The following is a 20,337-nucleotide window of genomic DNA, read 5'->3' as shown; positions in this document are numbered from 1 at the left end:
ATGAATTCAGATTTATTTATTTCAACTTAAATGGCTATCGTTTATTCAAGAAATCCTGGTTGAAACAGTGCATGACATATAGCACGTGTATGAGCTCAAGTACTGATAGTATGGAATCTCATTAGATTTACAACCAGTAGGATTTCAAAACTGGAGGAGCAATGGCTCAGTGACTTAATAATATTGGAGATAGCCTTTGCTCCAATGGTTTGAGTCACAGCACTGTATGGCAGGGTGCCTCAGCTTCTTCCTCCTACGGCGCATCTTGGGAAGTGTGCAAGTGTGTCCAACAACAGGGCTGGTACCTTGGCAAGCCAATCTATAACTCTGCACTTGCACTGTGGTCTCTGGCTACTGTAACAAAGCCATACGCAAATAATAATAATTTCAAAACTGATTGGGAAAATTCTCTATTTCAATCATCTCTCCTATCTAAATATTTTAGATAAAAAATCTGGATTCTCATTTTACTGATCTCGTGATGGAAGGCTGAGTCAACCTTGAGCTCAGTCAAGATCAAATTCCAGGTTATAGGCAGGGTTTGCCTGCAGTACTGCATTGTAAGCCCTGAGCCAGCAGAGCTCCTCCTTCCAGATATCCAATGAGAAATAAAACAAAGTTAGTTATTCCATACCTTAATGTGACTAAGGACAGGCTTCAGATCATCCAGATAATATTTCTCAATCGCATGAGGTTTTCCTTCCACTTGAAATACATAGGCTGGATACAATTTGTTGCGAACTGGTAGTGCAAAATAGTTGGCAAACTCTTCACAGTCAATAGTTGCAGACATCAGAATTAGCTTTAAAAACAACAGCATACACATTTTAGAAGGTTCAGGTCAGGCAACAGCAAATTTTAATTGCCCAGAACATGTTTTGTCCAAAAAGTTAGATATATTTGAGTTTGCCAATATCTCACAATATGTTAGAAAATGTCAAGTTTACTTCCTGGAGTGGTTTAGAGACATATGAGGACATGTATCTTATTGATTGGTGCTACAAAAAGTGAACTACAACAATGAAGTACAATCCAGAAGGATGTTTTGTTTTTTGACATTAAGTATTTTGAGAGCCAGTCCAGTGTATTTGTTAAGGCAGCAAAGCTAGAAACTGGGGGATTATTAATTCTTACATAAGGTACAAAGTCAGACTGGACCAAGTCATTTTTTCTCAACTCAAGGAAGACAACGAAGGAAAATCACTTCTGAAAAAAATATCATCAGAAGTCAAATTGACTTGAAGAAACCAAGAAAAAAAATCTGTTTATTTTTCAGGTCCTGCACATATCTATAATCCAAAACTATAAATTTGCATTATTTCTATCTTTACAAATCCTTTTAGTTTCATAAATTTGTGATACTTCATACAATGATCAATCTCAAGTATGGATAACAATTTACTAATTACTAATTCATATTTTAAAACTACAGTGTTCTTTTTTATTAACAAACTTAATGAAATTGCATAAATCATATGTGTGAAATAGGCCACATACAATGCTGCCTCCATCTATTGTATTAAATCATAATCTACTATTTGCAAATCTTGTTTAAAAAGTTTGCCTAGACAAGATGAAATAAATCACATTAAGACTTAGGGGGAGGCATGAATCTATCCAAAGTATCAAACTTTGGATATATAAAGCAGGAAAATGTTGAGGTGAATGGAGCACAAGTGATAGGAATAAATACCAATTTAATAAATAAAATAAGTAAAAATAAATCCAAATCTAGTCCATTCCTCAAAACTCTTACATACGAAAATGAAGTTTTTCATTTTATCTGCAAATATAAAAATGCAGGCTTTTGACTGCACTCCACCCTCCCATACACTCTTCAATTTGGTCCTTATAATCCAAGCAACATCACATAAATTTTTCTTAATAGGGTATGTATGTGATTTTAGACATATCTTTCAAATTTAAAAATGAAATATATACCGTGTTTCTCCAACAATACGGCCTCCACCAATAGGAAGGCCCAGCAAGATTTCTAGGCATGAGGCGAAATTAAGCCCCGCCCCCAAAATTTAGGCCTATTTAAATCATGCTTTTCCCCGCCATTTCTCACATCGTTCGTTAGAACTACACGAGGTGAAGAGAAATGGGTGGGGGAAGGGCGGGGGGATGGGGAGAAAACTTGCCTTTAGAAGTGCCCTGCAGGTAGCCTAGGCTAGAATAACCCGATAGCCGATAGAAGATCCCTGAAGGCAGAGTCCCCAACCGCTCCAGGGCGTGGCGTGGTTACCCGTGTCCCTCGCCTTTAAGGCAGTCTCTTTCGGGCAATGGAAGCTCCCCAAATGCAGTCACCAGCCACTTCGATTGGCCGGTAGAAGCGGCCTCGGGGCAAGCACACACACACACACACACACACACACACTCCCCTCACTGCGAGGACGCTTCTTTCGGCAGACAAAAACTCCCTTGAAGGCAGAGTCCCCAGACGCTTCAGGGCGAGGCGGGGCTGCCCGTGTCCCCTCGTCTTTAGGCAGTCTTTTTCGAGCGATGGAAGCTCCCCAAATGCAGTCACCAGTCACTTCAATCACCCAGTAGAAGCGGCCTCAGGGCGAGCGCACACACACACACACACACAGTCCCCTCGCCGCGAGGCTACTTCTTTCGGCAGACGAAAGCTCCCTTGAAGGCAGAGTCCCCAGCCGCTTCAGGGCGTGGCGTGGTTACCCGTGTCCCTCGCCTTTAGGGCAGTCTCTTTGGGCAATGGAAGCTCCCAAATGCAGTCACCAGCCACTTCGATTGGCCGGTAGAAGCGGCCTCGGGCAAGCACACACACACACACACACACACACACTCCCTCACTGCGAGGACGCTTCTTTCGCAGACAAAAACTCCCTTGAAGGCAGAGTCCCCAGGCGCTTCAGGGCGAGGCGGGGCTGCCCGTGTCCCCTCGTCTTTAGGCAGTCTTTTCGAGCGATGGAAGCTCCCCAAATGCAGTCACCAGTCACTTCAATCACCCAGTAGAAGCAGCCTCAGGGCGAGCGCACACACACACACACACAGTCCCCTCGCCGCTACTTCTTTCGGCAGACGAAAGCTCCCTTGAAGGCAGAGTCCCCAGCCGCTTCAGGGCAAGGCAGGGCTACCCGTGTCCCCTCGTCTTTAGGCAGTCTCTTTTGGGCGATGGAAGCTCCCCAAATGCAGTCTCTAGCCACTTCAATCGGCCGGTAGAAGCGGCCTCGGGGTGAGCGCACACACACTTCCCTTGCCGTGAGGCTGCTTCTTTCGGCAAACAAAAGTTCCCTTGAAGGCAGAATCCCCAGCCGCTTTGGCCTAGCCATTTTTTCAGGGGTCAAAAAAAAATAAGGCCCAGCCTTATTTTGTGAGAAACACGGTATATGAGAAAATATCACAGTGTGGTCGTTTAATGTGGATTAGAAGACACCTTCTTATATGTCTAGAATCAGTTCAAAATTTATGTATAGGAAAATGTCATAAAATGTTTTTTTTTTTTGTTTAGGACAGATGATTAAAATCTGAGTGGGTCATTAAGATGCAACACCTCCATTTCAGGCCAGCAAATATTTTTAGCTGCTTACTTCATTTTTTATCTGTACCCACCTATATCCCTGGGGTTGTGAACTATCAATGACTGTTGAGGGCCACTGGACAGAGAAAACACCATCCTCTTGTATTTCTTTCACAGCTGAGAGAATAATTTTACAGCCATCAACAAAGCACATTAAACTGTGCATTGTTTTCATTGTTAATGTCACAGTGATCCCTTCAAGCATCTTATGGGCAGAAACCAATGTTTAAAGATGCATGCTCACAAGGGGCACACTGAACTTTCATGGCTTCCACCTTATTAATGCCAGGGAAAATATCCAGACCTCTGAACTCTCCAGCCAAGAACATTGCCCCCCACAATATAGATGGGGAGGAGGGACAACAGGATTGTTTCAGAATAAACTTAGCTGCAACTCTTACATTTAAGTGGATTGAATTTAGTTTTTCAGCAGCTGGGGAACAAGTTAAGCATTACTAGCAGATGGCGGTGGAGAAAAGACTGAAAACAAAATCAGGAGAGAGAAGAATTTATCTTAAGCTAAAGATTATTTACTTTCTTAAATACAGGATAATGCTGACCCCAAACATTTTAAGAATAAGGTACATGTATTCTTTGACTTATAACCATAAATGAGCCTGAAATTACAGTTGAATGTCACACCGGTTGTTCAGTAGGTCATCATATAATTGATTTTACATTATTTTTTATGTTGGTCATTAGGCAAATGTTGTGATTATCAAATAAACACTGTGGTTGCTAAGCAAATCCACTGTTTACAATGGGGATTTAGGTATGTATTTTTTTGCTAGAAACCAAAAGTTAATGCCAATTTCCACCCACCCCAAAAAACTCCATTGTAAATCATGGTCACAGGACACTACAAACAGCTATACATATGGATTGGTGGAAAGAGCACCCAAAAGGCAATCATGTGACTGAGGAGAGGTGTGTGATATCAGAATTTTGAATCTGGGTTGTATCTTTTGGGGGGTCCATAGTAAATTTGAACAGTTGCTAAGTATCTGGTTGTTAAGTGAGGACTACCAGTATTTAGGTTCTTTGTGAACGAGAAAAATATTGAAAGTATGTACATCAAGGCTGTCTAAACACGTGGTCCACGGACCAGATGCATTACATGCTGGCCACAGTCACGCTCGGTTTAGCGAAGGGGGGTAAAGTCCAATACATCATGTGACACCACGAGTTTGACATCCCTGATGTACATGATCAAAAGCAATGAGGACTTTCTACAAGCAGCTGCCTATATCCTATTGGTAAATATTAGTAACAACAGAAACCTAACAACTTTTCCAACAACTGTGGTAAAGTATCACTGTATTACTGAATAAACCTTGAAATTGTCAGTTACCTTCACAAATCGTGAATTTGTTCGCAGCAGTTTCCGGATCACCAGCAGCAAAAGATCCATATCTTCTGTACGCTCATGTATCTAAAACATTATTTTAAAAGATGAGACAACTCAACTTGAAATGAGTTTACTATAGAGGCACATGGATTCTAAGATGAACTACTAGAAAACAGCAGGCTCTCAACAGTTATATAAAAGAAGATGGTACATAGTGAAAGACCTTTGCTGAAATACACTTAATGACCTAAATAAGAGAGTTACAATTGAAACAGCTAAACCAGACATGTATGCCCTAAGGCCTCAGGGGTATTGTACAGTTTTGAAAAGTTTTGAATGTGGTCTTAAAATCTCCCAGCAACAGCTATCAAATTTGAATTTTGAATTTTTGGAGGGGATATAACATACATGATTGATGAGTAATTATATTAATTTTACTGCAATAAATATTAATGTAATTCTAACTAAATCAAATAGATTTTGTCCAGGCTATACACTCTTCCTTTCAGAATAGGCTTATACAAGATGACTGTCCTCTGCTCTTGAAATACGTCTCTCCCTGATGAACTAACTTACTCATATCCAAACTTAATTGGTCCTATATATTCTAATGACAATTCTATTGAAATGGTGGATCCAATCACTGTGATTAATGGTGATAAAAGCCAAAAAAGCCTACACTTACTTGCCTTTTATACTATGCAATATTGTGTGTGTGCGTGTGTGTATGTATGTATGTATGTATGTATGTATGTACATGTATATATAAATAAATAAAACTGATAGGCTTAATTTGATAGAACAGGGCAGCACTACCAATTCTCCAAAAACTGTCAGGGTGCTTGATCTAGCCACTAAATTTAGCATTGTAATCACTTCAGAGTACTTTGGAAAAGTCACACAGCCAGGCTCAACTATTCAAGTAGAAAACTAAACCAAGATTACTTTTTTAAAAAACTGGGTTCAGGACAATTATAAACCACATATCTTGAAAACTGCAGAGAGATGCCAGATATAACTCACCCTGATTTATGATTGTTCATTTAACAATGGTTCAAAGCAATGACAGAAGAAACACTACACTGGCCCTTGCAGTTATGATTGTCCCTACTGTCACATGCTCGCAATTCAAGCATTTGGCAACTAGTTTGCATTTATGACAGTTGCAGCATCTTGCAGTCACGTGATCATGATATGCAACCTTCCTAGACGGCTTCTGGCAAGCAGCATTGGGGAAGTCAAGATTTGTGTAATGACTGCAATTTATTTAATAACTGCAGTGATTTGCTTAATGACTGAAGTAAGTATGCAGTAATGTGATGCATCACTTAGGAACCGAAATTCCGGTCCTAACTGTTATCCTAAGTCGAGGACTACCCATATTCCAAAGAAATGGGAATTTATTCCTAAAGCATTAAAGTCCCAAAGGTGGTTTTTGAAAAGGCAACTGTTTTTCCTTGAAGGCATTTCGCTTCCCATCCAAGAAGCTTCTTCAGTTCTTGCATGAGAAGCAAAATGTATTCAAGGAAAAACGAAGTCCAGCTACTTTTTGAAAAAGCACCTTTGGGACAACTATAACCTAGATGACTGAGAATCTCCCTAGACATTAATGCTTTTACTGCTTAAGCAAATGTTATATACCAGTGGTGGCTAATCTTTTTGGGCTCCTGTGCCAAAAATAAGGAGAAACTTTCTGACAGTGGAATCAACCAATGGAACAGCTTGCCCTTGGAAGTTGTGGGAGTGCCATCACTTGAGACTTTCAAGAAGAGACTGGACTGCCATTTGTCAGAAATGGTGTAGGGTCTCCCGCTTGGGCAGGGGGGTGGACTAGATGACCTACAAGGTCCCTTCCTACTCTGATTATCTGTTAACTGTTAAATTGTGCGTGCGCTTGCACGCTCACGCACCAGCAACCAGAAGGCAATGTGCACCCATGCCCCCTACGCATGCGCGCAATCCACACCCACCGCCCCCTTAACTGCACTGCGCCTCACAGCTGATTTTCAGCCTCCCAGAGGCTTCAGAAAGGCTTCTTCAGGCTTTTCAGGAAGAAAACTAGGCCCGTTTTGTCACTTCTGGTATTTCCTGAAAAACAGGAAGTGATGAAACGGGCCTAATTTTTGTGCTGAAAAGCCTGAAGAAGCCTTCCTGAAGCCTCTGGAAGGCCGAATAAGGCCTCAAACCAACTGAAAAATCAGCTGTGACACGCATGCATGCTCAGTGAGATGTGTTTGTCTGCAGCTCGCTTGCCGGCATAAATGGTTCTGCGTGCCACTTGTGGCATGCGTGCCATAGGGTCACCATCACGGTTATATACTGTATATCATTGACAGAACTCTCATGAAGACATCTATAGAAAATATCTGTGACAAAAACAAGGCTAAACATTATTTTATATACTTGTAATCCAAATAAACCAAAAGTATTCAAAATAAACAAGCCATTTGTAAAGCGATGTTCTACTTTTCTCCAACTTACTTCATCTATGAAGATATGGGTGAACTCCAAAAGACTTTTGGCTCCAACTACTTTCTGCAGGAGGACACCAGTTGTCATATAAATCAGCTTTGTATTCTTTGTTGCAACTTTTTCTAAACCAACCTGGAAAGATACAGGAGATGTTGCATTTATTTAGAAATCATTAGGAAAACTAAGTACCTCTGATAAACTCACCACTACATTTTAAAATGGTGAAGTATTAAATAGAAGCCCCACATTTATTTGAATGAACATCATGGGTTGCAGCAAGTACTGCAATCTCATTTGCTAAAATAATTCCATGATCTTTAAGACATGGCTGAGATTAAATAAAAGGATACAAAATTTATCGTGTGATACAATTTTCTAAAAAAAATTAAAATTAGCCCAGAGCATTAATGTTGCATTGTCCCTAATTTGTAGCTGATATTATCCATGTTTAAGTTGCTGCCAGTATGTGTCTTTTAAGTTTGTGCTTAATTATTTGTACAAATAATTCCAATTATTTGTATATGGTTTGTACAAATGTACTTCAATATCATGTCAAAGACATTTTGCTGCTTAAGGTAGTGACTTCTATTCTTGGAAGATTTCCCAGAATATCTTATGAAAATGTAAAACAAGATTAAATTATAACAAAACAATGCATAATGCATTAATAAAACATTGGAACAGAAGCATTTTAAATGTCTGATTAAAGACAAATTCAGAAGAAACTATACAAACGTATTTACAAAGAAAATATAAAAACATGAGCTCAGTCATCAACCTGGAGGATCTTAACAACAGAGTACAAAAAGGATAGGATTTACCAGTGGAAGGATTCCAAGGAACCCCAACCATAAGCTTGGATCCAAAACACCAAGAGCATAGATCCAATGGTGGTTGTTCAATGGACAAAAGGCTAGACAGATTGAATTTCTCATCCCTCCTTCAATCTCAAGACCCACTCTCAAGAGTTGATAACTGTTTAGACCAAATTTGGACAAAGAGAAATGATGGGAAAGTAGACATCTGTTCCACTTACACAATCTTGTGCTTTGACTATTGTCTTTTCTACAAAGGTATGTTTCTAATTTTAGTACACCCCAGAGGCTATGAAAGAAATTAACTATCTCTTACAGCACAGGAAATGAATTTTAAAAGGAGGGGGGAAGTAAAATCTGAATGTGATTTCCACCTCAGAGACATCATGCGATCCGGAGTAACACACTGCTCTACCTGATAGCCCACAAGTTCACCCAAGGGCCACGATCTCTGCTTGCTAATCCATCTTGCAATGCTGCTGGCACCAATTCTCCTGGGCTGTGTAACTACAATGTTACAATAAATAGAGTGCTGCCCACAGTAATCCAAAACATACTGTGGAAGTTGTGTGCTTTTGCCACTACCAGTAGATCCATGTACAATTACCACTGAGTGGTTTTCTATCAATGAAAGAATCTGAAATTTAAAAAAAAACGTTATTAAAAGGATGAGAGTCCCAAATCTTAAAATATTTTTGCAGTTCTGCTTTCTTTATGTCTTACCAGTTTCTTTCAGTCTTAAAAATTCTGAATTTGTCTTTTCTGTCTTTTCTGTAGAAAATTCTTGTCAGCGTACCTTTACAGTTTCCCAAACTGCTTTGTCTCACTTTTTAGCCCCCTCCACTTCTATCATATTTGGCTGCCTACCACAAACAATTATTTTAAATTATCATTTCTCCTCTTTTGCTGACCCAGCTGCTAGGTATTCTCCTCTAGAATATCTACATCAGGGCTGTCAAACAACACCCAGGAGCCGGAGCTGGCCCACAGGGTGCTTAGATCTGGCCCATGGGCTGCTCTGGAGACAGCAAAGGGCAAAGGCCTGCAGTGCCTTTAGCCAGCGAAAACAGAGCTGAAGAGAGCCGCATGCAGCCCTCCCAAACTCTGTTTTTGCTGGCAGAGGGTTGCAAGCGCTCAGGCCATCACAGGTGTCCCCAACATGAATAATGGTGAGCTGGCCATACCCACCCCAGTCCCCCAAAGTCATACATAACCCTGATACAGCCCTCAATGAAATTGAGTTTGACATCCCTGATCTACATCAAGAACAAGTCTCCAAATATTGTTAAATCCCAGCTGTTTTTTTTTAAGTCCACACTTTTAAGTCATATTCCACAAAATCTTTGTTTATATATGAATTTCCTTTTATTCTCCAATCTACTTTAGACAATACACATATTTAATTTATGAGGCATCCCTTAAATTGCTGGAGTACAATCAGCAGAAGTTTACTGTATTGTTAAATTCATTTTCCATTAAAACAAACATATATTAAAAAGGACACAATACACTGGAGAATTTTTTAAGTAAAATGCCTGGCAAGTATAAGATAATAGCCCTACTGCCTTATTGTATGGAATACAGTTCTTTTTCCATAGTAACTCCATGCTTCTGAATAATTTCTTTCAGAAGTTATTAAAGTGTGAATAACCATGGCTACATTATCCAAACTAAAGAAAAGATTACTGCTGTCACATCAATGCTGCTGAAGAAAAGCATTTCAGGCCACATATATCTCTTGAATTTGTGGCATATTAAGCGGCACTTTGGGCTCTGCACTTGTTATCTTCTGAAGCAGTCAATTTCCCATGCAAAATAGGGTGAACAACAAACCCAGTTAGCCTAATATAAACTTCTATTTATGGAGACCAGCTTGAAAGATTGAAAAATAAAGTTAATTCAGCATCACACAAACCATTAATGGTCAAAATCAAAAGAAATCAAAGAAAAGTGATGGTACAGGGGGGAAGAAAGACCTAACACATTTTAGTTATGATTTACAAAAAAATTGGTTACCTCTTCCTTGTATCTTGAGATGGGCAAATCAGGGTATTTGTAATTGCGATCTGGTATGTAAGTCACCACAGTAGATTCATGCTGAGATGATCCTGGAGACAGAAATGAAGAGATCAGAAATGCAGGTTCATCAAAATACTGTACTCAGAGACCACAAAATCCAAGTTTCCACAGATCAGGTCAGCAGTAAATACTGAATACAAATTAGCACAAGATTGTGCAACCACCGGAGTTTGCATCACTTCTGAATGACTGCCTGTTTTCTAATTCTTAATATCTAAACTATTCCTTCAACTGTGCATAAGATCTACAGTTGGCTCTATCACAAGCAGCATTCAGAAACATGAAGAAACCTGCTTTTGGCATGAAATCATGTAAGAGGATGAAAAGAAATGAAAGCAAGAACTAGCATCTCAGTGATCTAACTGAAATTTCTTCTCATTCATGTGCGCCATTCGTATTTTGCTATTTCTTTCAAGCATCTGAAATTATGAATTTAGAAAGATAACAGATGCTCTAGTTTACACAACACATTAAGCCGTAATGTTATTTATTCTTAATGTGGTCTGCAGACTCAGCAACGCAGTTAATACATTTTTATTTATTTATTAATTTACAGCAATGTAAAGCCCTAGTTGCCAGCTCTTTAGCAGCTCTTGGTCCTCGTACACACTGAATTCTTCCCAAGTACCTAGTATGCCATAATATGTTGGTATAGTATATGTGCAGATCCAAGCAGTAAGGCCTATTGCAATTGACAGATGAAAATTTTGTCAGTGCACAGATTTTTTAATTGACGTCCAACACTCTTTGGTATGGCACTTATTGTTATCCAGGGGTAGGATTCAACTGGCGTTACTACCGGTTTGGTGATTCATTTTGCGCACATGTGATAAACCTTAGGCTGTGCCACCTGGACAACTGATGAGCACTGTGCGCAGGTGTACAGCATTTCAAAAGCCACTTTTTTTACTGCTTTTTCAACCTCAGCTCTGCCGCGCAAAGCAGCTGAGGTTGAAAAAGCAGGAAATAAAGGACAGGTAAAACCCTGGGTAGGCCAAACAGCAGCAGACACAGAACCAGTTCCGTGTCTATTGCTCTTCAGAGCTACCAGTTCTACAGAGCCAAGCAGAACCAGTAGCATCCCACCCCTGTTGTTATCTTCTAAGAATAACAAAGTATAAAGAATCAACAAAGGAATTATATACTTGGCTTATGTTCTTTGGAAATCTGAATACCCTCTGCCCAACATAAAATCATGTGGGCACTTCCCAAATTTTACTCATCACCTCTAAGCTCCCTTTTTTTACCCCCTTAATCCTTTAATTCAGGGTAGAGTCAGGGCGACTGGTTGGAACTGAGCATTTACTGGTCAGATGCCCTTCCGGATGTCATGCTGAATTCGCGGGAGATATTTGAGACATCTGGGAGGCAAGTGGCTTCACCATTAGGCCACTATGCCACTCTTTAGTCATCACTTCTGTGTCCTTTAAACCAGAATTCTGCCAAACGTTTTTCCAGAACATTTAACAAAATAAATTCTCTTATGTTTTTTGCATTCACTTTTATCAGGGAAATATTAACATTTTTCCCATCATCAGGCATATGTACAGCATTCAAACACACGATACAAATTAGACTGCCACTTTGCAAGCAAACCATGTTAATACAGGTATTTCCCATCATATCATCTATATCTGCAGCCTTACTATCTTTCCACATTCTGGGGTGGGAGGGGGAGAGGGAAAGGGGGAGGGTGGAGGGTGGAGAGAGAGGGAGGAAGGCAGGTGGGTGGGGAGGCTAGAAAGGCTATTTTGACCCACCACAGCTGAGGCCTTCTTTTATATGGCAAGCTTCTTTTGTAAAGGAAGGCCCTGGCTGGCTGTAAGACAATCCCCGCGCTGCACTGGTGGTTCTGGCAAGTAAAGCAGTGGCACGTAATGAAGTAGATGCAACAGTTGGACAACTAGAAGCAGCGGGTAGGTGGGCAGCCAAAAGGCAACCATATATGTGGGTGGGCCAGATCAGGCCCGAATTTTGGGCACATTATCATAGAGGGGCTACCACAGCCACAATTTTGAGAAGCAGTAATAAGTCTCCTTATTCAGCACCACCATAACGTCGAATGGCTGCTAAACAAATGGAAGGACTACCTATAATGCAGTTGGCTAATTTGTATCTCATTGTGTTATACAAGCACAACTACCAGTACGCTTGTTTCGTGCTTCGGTGTATTAGGCTCTGGCAACTGAATTAATTCAGCCAATCACGTTAGTGTCTCATGAGAAGAGCATCTTTACTGACCAAGCAAGAACTGCTTGGAAGGACTTTCACATTATCTCAGTCACATCTGATGTTGAGATTTATTAATATGTTGCCATATTAACATTATAGCAGTTCTTGGAATCTGAAAGGATTGGAAGGAAAGCAAGTATCCATTACTGCATAATCTCATTTAGCAAAAAGCTCATTTAGCTTCTATTTAAATATCTCCAATGAAGAGAGTACACCAATTACTGTGAAGCACTATGTTCCAGTATAGAGAAAATTTAAGTGTTTTCCTCATATTCAAACAAATATACTTCCTTGTCATGCTGTCTTCTGGAATAACTCTGAACCATTCTCTGTCTTTCACATGACAACCAGTACCTGAAAAGAGCTATTATGTCTCTATAATCTCCTCCAAAACATATCCAATGTTTCTAATAGTTCCTCCTAGGCTTGTTATTCCATTTATCATCTAATGGTCTACCTAGACATGCTCCAGTTTGACAATGTCCTTCCTAAAATACAATGCTCAGAACTTGGTAAAATATTCAGGTAAGATTTGACCAACACTAAATAGAAAAAAGTTACATATACTCAGAATAACTTGCATTATCTTGTTCCAATAGCTAGAGATTTAGAACAAGCCAGAATTGTAACCAAGGTCAGAAAAAGACTTAAAATCCTGGCTTGTTCAAAATTGCAAAACCCTATCTGTCTGGTTGTGATGCAGTAAAGTTAAATAAAGTGAACTGTTTATATCTGAGCTTAATAACTAAGATAACTAATTACTACAATATGATAACTAAAAATAAGCCATTTTATGTTCAGAGTTATAGTGTTGATAATAAAATGCTAGTATTAATATTGGGATATTTTTAAGAACACATTTCTTCTGAACAACTCATATATACTGTCACATTATAGAGCTGGCTGGTATCCACCCCCTGGCAAATTCAAAGATGTCAGTATGGAAACATCAAGCGCTCTGTACAATTTGACCAAATGAGCTAGAAGATATTTCAAGCTGCTAAGAGAAATATTTCAAGTGCTGCTTGAAAAATCCCAGACGTTCACTGACAGGTGCCTAGAAATGTGTTGGTTAATAACTAGAAAACTACATTTATTTTTTTATATACAGTTCCAAACAGGGCTGCAAGAAAGCACTGCCTTGCATAAATGGAGGACACTTCTTATACCCCTCTACTTTCTAGTTAAAGCTAAAACACATTTTAATCTTCAGTTTCTTCAGAAAAAGTTACCAAGGCACCACTTTATTCTTATAATAAACATTATAAATAATGGTAGTTTAATAAGATTCCACCCATTATCCAATCCCTCTATAGAAAACATAAAAAGGTGACAATATTTATAAACATTTATATTGCCAAACACTTCCTTTTTCCTTATATTTTATTTATTTTATTTATTTTGATTTGTCAATTGCTTACAAGATAATAGGTATAAGTATATACATAGTTATGGATACATATAACAAAAATAAAAGAAATTTAAAAAAAGAAACAATAGGACAGGGATGGAAGGCATGTTGGTGCGCTTATGCACGCCCCCCCTACAGACCTCTTAGGAAAGGGGTGAGGTCAATAGTAGACAGTCTAAAGTTAAAGTTTTTGGGATTTGGGGAAGAAACCACAGTCAGGTAGAGTATTCCAGACATGGACCACTCTGTTACTGAAGCCGTATTTCCTGCAATCAAGTTTGGTGTGGTTAACCTTGAGTTTGTATCTATTCTGTGCTCTTGTGTTGTTATGGTTGAAGCTGAAATATTAATTTGACAGGTAAGTCATTGCAATGTATGATTTTATAGACCATACTTAGATCAGACGGAAGACAGCATAATTCAAGGTTTTCTAAGTCTAGAATTTCGAGTCTGGTGGCATAAGGTATTCTACAACGAGTAGAGGAGTGGAGAACTCTTCTTGTGAAATATTTCTGGACTTTCTCAACTGTGCTAATATCAAATACGTAATGTGGGTTCCAGACTGATGAGCTGTATTCATGTATTGGTCTAGCAAATGTTTTGTATGCTCTAGTTAGTAGTGTGATATTACCAGAGAAAAAGCTCTGTAGGATTAGGTTAACAACTCTTAATGCCTTTTTGGCTATGTAGTTACAGTGGGCTCTAGCACTTAGGTCATTAGAGATGAGTATTCCAAGGTCCTTTACAGAGCTTGGATCATCAACAAGGTCTTGACCATTCAGCCTGTATTTTATTTTCTGATTTTTTTGCCAATATCTAAGACAGAGTATTTATTTGTTCAGATTTGAAGTTGCCATTTGTTTCACCATTCTGATACATAGTTAAGGTCCTTTTCAAGGGTAGCAGTATTGTCTGTGGTGTTGAATAGTTTTACATCGTCAGTGAAGAGAATGATGCAGTTGCTCTTGATATGATCACAGAGGTCATTTATGTAGAGTATGAAAAGAGTTGGTCCTAGAACACTGCCTTGGGGGACAATACTGTTGACAGGTACAGAATTTGATAGGATGCTCCCAATGTTGACCATTTGTTGTCTGTTTGACAGGAATGCTTCTATCCAGTTAAGCGGGTGTCCAGAGATACCGTAAGATTTTAGTTTTAGGAGTAGTTTGTCATGTACCACTGAATCAAAGGCTTTACAGAAGTCTATGTAGATTGCATCTATTGCTTTGCCCTGATTGAGTTTGGTAGTCCATATGTTTTTGCAGTGTAAGAGTTGCAGATTACAGGATAGTTTTTTCCTAAAACCAAATTGTTTATTAGAGAGTAGGTTGTTTGTTTCTAAGTGGAGGATGATGAATTGGATAATAATTGATTCCATGACTTTACAGGTGACGCAGCATAAGGAGATTGGTCTGTAATTTTCAACTAGGCTGGGGTCTCCCTTTTTGAAGATGGGGATGACCGTGGCTTGTAACCATAGGTTTGGCAAGGAGCTGGTCCTGAAAGATTTTTCAAAGATCATCCTTAAAGGTTCTGCTATGGCAGTGGATAGCTTTTTTACGAAGTAGGCACATAATCCATTTGGTCCAAGAGATAGAGATGGTTTTAGATTGCATAGTGCTTTTTCAACATTGTCACATGACTGCATTACTTAGCAATGGCAATCTCTATTACTGTTGTTAAACAAGGATCATGGGTTGTTAAACAAGCACATAGAACTAAGAGTAGGGATACCCAGAGTCTGCTTCATCTTATATCAATGGGTAATGTTTTGGCCAATCGCTCTCTCGCAGTCCAATCTCTCTTCATAGGACAGTTGTGGAGAAAAACAGGAAAGAGAATTTTGTATGCTATATTGAGTTAATGCATAAAGAAGATGGGAGGCAAACTAAATACACAAGTAATTTTAGGTTATCTACACTTGAGCGTAATCAAACAGCTAAGGCATAGTATTATAAAGATCAATAGCTGTCCATTAATTTACTCAATTTACTTTTAAACTTATCTAAGTTAGTGGTCACAACTCTGTGTTATGTTAATGAATCTGAAAGGTTATTGCAGGGATCTGCAACCTTAAATACTCAAAGAGCCATTTGGACATGGGAACCCTACCCAGCCTGGGAACCACAAAACGCTTTTGACCTTGACCTACCTCTCTACCTCCTTCTCTCTCTCCACCCGCTCCCTCCCCTCGTCTCTCCTGGGTCAGGGCGGAGAGCAGGTTGCACGTGTCCCGCAAGAGTGAGGTGCCACAGAATCAGCCACGGCCCCTTCTCCATCGCCCTTACCTTTTCAGGCCGGGCAAGGACTGACAGAGAGGGGAGGGGGAGGGGCCAGCCAGTGATGGGAATCACCCGAAAGGGAGCCACAGCAGAGGTCCCAAAGAGTCACATGCGCTCTGCAGCTGCAGGTTGCCGACACCCAGGTCAGCGTAAAGGCTATGTGAAGTAGTGCTTCCTTCCATCTCTTTTCAAATTCCTTCCAGCCAGCTTCACTGGATGTTCTTCGTTCCTGGCATTTTCAGCTCTTGCTGATTAAATGGGTAAAAAGCAGAGCCATTCCTTCAAATGCAGCATCTTATTCCAATGTTTCCCAAATGCCACATTTCACAATCACTTTTGTGCTCAATGCATGATTGGAGAGGATGTCTAAGATAAGAAGAAAGTGGAGGAAATACCTGGTGTATAGGAAGAACAGTTGACACCTGCCGTCTCAACTTCTTTTGCCTCTAATTTCCTATATCTTTTTACATATTCCTCTCCATCGTTTTGCAACACAGGTGTCCTAGAAGTAAAAAAAAATGATGAATTAAAACAAAAACTTATAATAAAATCTGACTGAAAATTCCTGACTAATTTTATGAAGATGCATATTAGTTATGGGCCACAGTTTTCTGAGTCAATGCTGATGGAGAAGTTTATAAGAACTGACAGAGGGAAGCCGAACAAGTTATTAGTGCTACTAAAACACAGAAAGAGGAAGAACTGGCTAAATCTATTAAAAAGGAAGATAAAGGGGGGGGGACCTATGCAATCATTACACGGGAGAACTTTAACCATATAAATAATGGAATTAAATATCTAGAAATGTCACATATGAGGTAAAATTAGAACTGCTGGTCATGACATATTGTGTTCCATTACCAAGCAGAGGTAAGAATAGACAAGTTGTGTAAAAACCTAAACCAGAGCTAATAACTCTAAGAGTTGTTTTTTTTTAATGATAGGGAACTAACTATTCCAGGATTCTACTAATGTTGTTAGTAAGAGAAAGTGACAGGGCATTAAGGCAAGTAAAGTATGAAAACTTAAGTGGGGAAGAAAATAAGATGGAGCAAAGCCACTGAAAACTGCTCTCTTGAACACAAGCATTTCTGACAGCATCCCTTCACAAACCTCAATCATTTTAGGGCCTTATTTTCCACTTTAATGCCCAATTCTCTATCCCAGCGCCAGTACTTTCATAAGAAAACAACTGGAGGTTTCATGTGAAATGGATGCCAACCACTCTCAACCCAAGGGTGTGCTTTCAACCATACAGATGCTCTTATGCAACGCCAATCTCTTCTTGCCCAAGTACCTGTTATTTCCCTTTTTTAACTCCTGGACTCTTTTTAAGCGGAAGGACTAAGAATGTGCTGCTCAAAATGGCAACAGCATTAATATTTGTCTTTCCTTTCTTTAGATGCTCTTACTTGTACTGTTACCCACATTACTAGAAGTATATGGAGATTCACAGTCAACCAAGTCATGGTTGTCCCAAAGGTGCCTTTTTCAGGAGGCAACTGTGTTTGTTTGTTTACTTGCTTGTTTATTTATTTATTTTGTCAAGCAATTATAAGATAACAGGTATAACTATAAACATAGTTATGGATACATGACATGGATACATATAAGAAAAATAAAATAAAAATAAAAAAAGAAACAATAGGACAGGGACTGTAGGCACGTTGGTGCACTTATGCACGCCCCCTACAGACCTCTTAGGAAAGGGGTGAGGTCAATAGTAGACAGTCTAAGGTTAAAGTTTTTGGGGTTTGGGGAAGAAACCATAGAGACAGTTAAAGTATTCCAGACATTGACCACTCTGTTGCTGAAGTTGTATTTCCTGCAATCAAGTTTGTTGTGATTCACCTTGAGTTTGTATCTATTGTTTGCTTTTGTATTGTTATGGTTGAAGCTGAAGTATTATTCACTGAGAGGAAGGACATTGCAATGTATAATTTTATATACTATACTTTTTCTTTGAAGATGTTTTGCTCCTCATCCAAGAAGCTTTTTCAGCTCTGAATGGATGGTGGGGAATGGAAGGATTTATATTCAAAACATCTTCAAAGAAAGAGTCCAGTTGCCTCCTGAAAAAAAGCACCATTGGGACATCCACATTACTGTTTGCTAGAAAACACACAACTGTGCTATCACAGCAAATATAGACGTACTAAACATTGCAAGGGAGCGCTTAACAAAAATCAATGACTCAATTAGATGTATGAAATGACAATGAAGTACCATTCATAAATGAATTTAAGATGCAGAAAAGTATGATGCAATTTCAATCCAAGGCACACAATATTCCAGGGTCTGTTTCAGTGAATGCTGAAAAAGACTGAGCACACTTCAACCAATTTTCACACAGAAAGTGTCTTTTTTCTTTTAAATGACAAACTAGCATTCAAAACAGTATGATGCTAAAAGTTTCGGGTATCAATAACCTAAAACTAAAGGGAGATGGGAATTGTAAACTACTACAAATTTTTTAATAGAAGCAGGATAAAAATTGCTTTTAAATGCGAGTAACTGCACTACACAGAAGACCAGAGGGTGCACCCAGCACAATGTTTTTTATACTCTGGTCACAGAGCAACAAATGCAGCACTGTTTGCTTTCTGTACCCATAAAGCCATTCATTCACACCTTCCTACACATGTTCTAACTCAAAGTTTCAGTAAACTTCGCTAGGATTGAATTCCAGAAAAAAATGAGGCAAGAGTCTCACATGGAAAATTCATTTTATGCAATGACCCGCAAGGACTATGAGGTTTAGAACCTCACAAAAAGTTTACGGATTCCAAGGTAGCTCGTACCTCATAAACCTTTTTCACCAGAATGCCTTTGTCTGATCCAATTCAGATGGAAATAACTGGTGTTTAGGGAATTGTCTCTTGCCATTTTCGGCCTGGTACTTTTCTGTGTATTATGTATGCTGAAATCTTCCTAAGCAAATCTTTCTGGTATTTCAAAGTATTTACTTCATTTTTCTTTCTTGTTCATTCACTTGAAGTATGGCATGAAATTATTGCATATATAATGACACGTGATTGGCATGCTCTATTAGTGACAATATACTGCTCTGTATGTGTATGGATAGATGGATGGATAGAGTACAGTAAAACCAACTATTAAAACCTACTATAAAAACCAGTTAAAACAATTAAATCATTACATTCAACAAGATCAGGAGAGTTTAGATGTCATACATAGTGCAACCAATGCCAGAAGTTCTCTTCTCTCAGGGGATCTAATATTAGAAAAAAACATGTTCTGAGGACTTTCCGAAGATCCCTAAGGATTGGAGCTAACCTAACCTCAGGGAGATTAGGTATTCTATAGGGAGGTACCATCACAGCAAAGTTCATCTCCTGAATCCAATCAAATGGAACTCTTTAGCATAAAGGACCCACATGCTTCTACTGCCGGACCTGATGAAGTAATTACTGTAGAAGTAACTGCAGAGAGGTGGATCCTCAGATAACATGGCCCCATGTCATGTACAGCTTTAAAGGTCAACCCCCAACACTTAAATTGCACGTTGCAAATAGCAGCTCATCAGCAGATGTGCAATGTGTGTCCTCCTAAGAATACCCATTACTGTCTCATCTGCTGTATTTTGCACCAGCTGAAGCTTCTGGATACTCTTCAAGGGCAGTCCCATATGCAGCATGTTACCTTAATACATTCAGGAGTGGAACAAGGCATGAATAACTCTGAGCAGAATTAAAATGTTCCATGGTAGTTTCAATATGTATTGATAGCTCAGATTTTTTTTGGTGTGTTTTTGAATCAGTGTTAGTTTCCTGTGACTTCCAAGATTTTATTGCCAAGGTTTTTTCAGAAGTGACACAGCTGGCTTTGTGCCAAGGTAGAATTAGAACTCATAGCCTCCCTATTTCTAGCCTGGTGACTTCATCACTATACCAAACTGCCTCTTTATACAGAATGTCATCACATGTAGATGATACATAATCCATAAATGCCTGGCTAACTCATGAAGCATGAGCTCCAATGTAAATGCTATACTTTAACATACATATTATTCTAAAGAAAATTATAACTAACAAGCAGCCATATAGCACAATGCATAACAATATTTTAAAACAGTATGGTGCAGGGAGACCAGCCTCTTGGCTAGTTTAATAATAGAATTCATTTCTGAA

The 20,337-nt window shown here is 39.2% G+C and overlaps 2 protein-coding genes across 4 annotated transcripts in view; one reads left to right on the top strand and one right to left on the bottom strand.

Moving 5' to 3' along the window:
• The window catches only part of XRCC3 (X-ray repair cross complementing 3), a 624,633-nt gene that overhangs the window by 481,037 nt on the left and 123,259 nt on the right, over positions 1-20,337 (top strand). The window lies entirely within an intron of this gene.
• TDRD9 (tudor domain containing 9) overlaps positions 1-20,337 on the bottom strand; it is an 86,392-nt gene that overhangs the window by 52,210 nt on the left and 13,845 nt on the right. For all 3 annotated transcript variants that reach the window (XM_087922241.1, XM_087922243.1, XM_087922242.1), the window contains exons 2-7: positions 16,582-16,688; positions 10,196-10,287; positions 8,595-8,816; positions 7,374-7,496; positions 4,896-4,976; positions 635-802 (exon numbers count right to left, since the gene is read on the bottom strand). In XM_087922241.1, the coding sequence (XP_087778367.1) occupies positions 635-802; positions 4,896-4,976; positions 7,374-7,496; positions 8,595-8,816; positions 10,196-10,287; positions 16,582-16,688 (793 nt within the window). The remainder of the gene's footprint in view (positions 1-634; positions 803-4,895; positions 4,977-7,373; positions 7,497-8,594; positions 8,817-10,195; positions 10,288-16,581; positions 16,689-20,337) is intronic.

This window comes from Pseudonaja textilis, chromosome 1, assembly GCF_049901715.1.
Source record: "Pseudonaja textilis isolate UNSWEBS1 chromosome 1, rPseTex1.2, whole genome shotgun sequence".
Taxonomy (NCBI): domain Eukaryota; kingdom Metazoa; phylum Chordata; class Lepidosauria; order Squamata; family Elapidae; genus Pseudonaja; species Pseudonaja textilis.
Note: the sequence above shows the minus strand (reverse complement) of the source record. Positions and strands in the feature narration are given on the sequence as shown.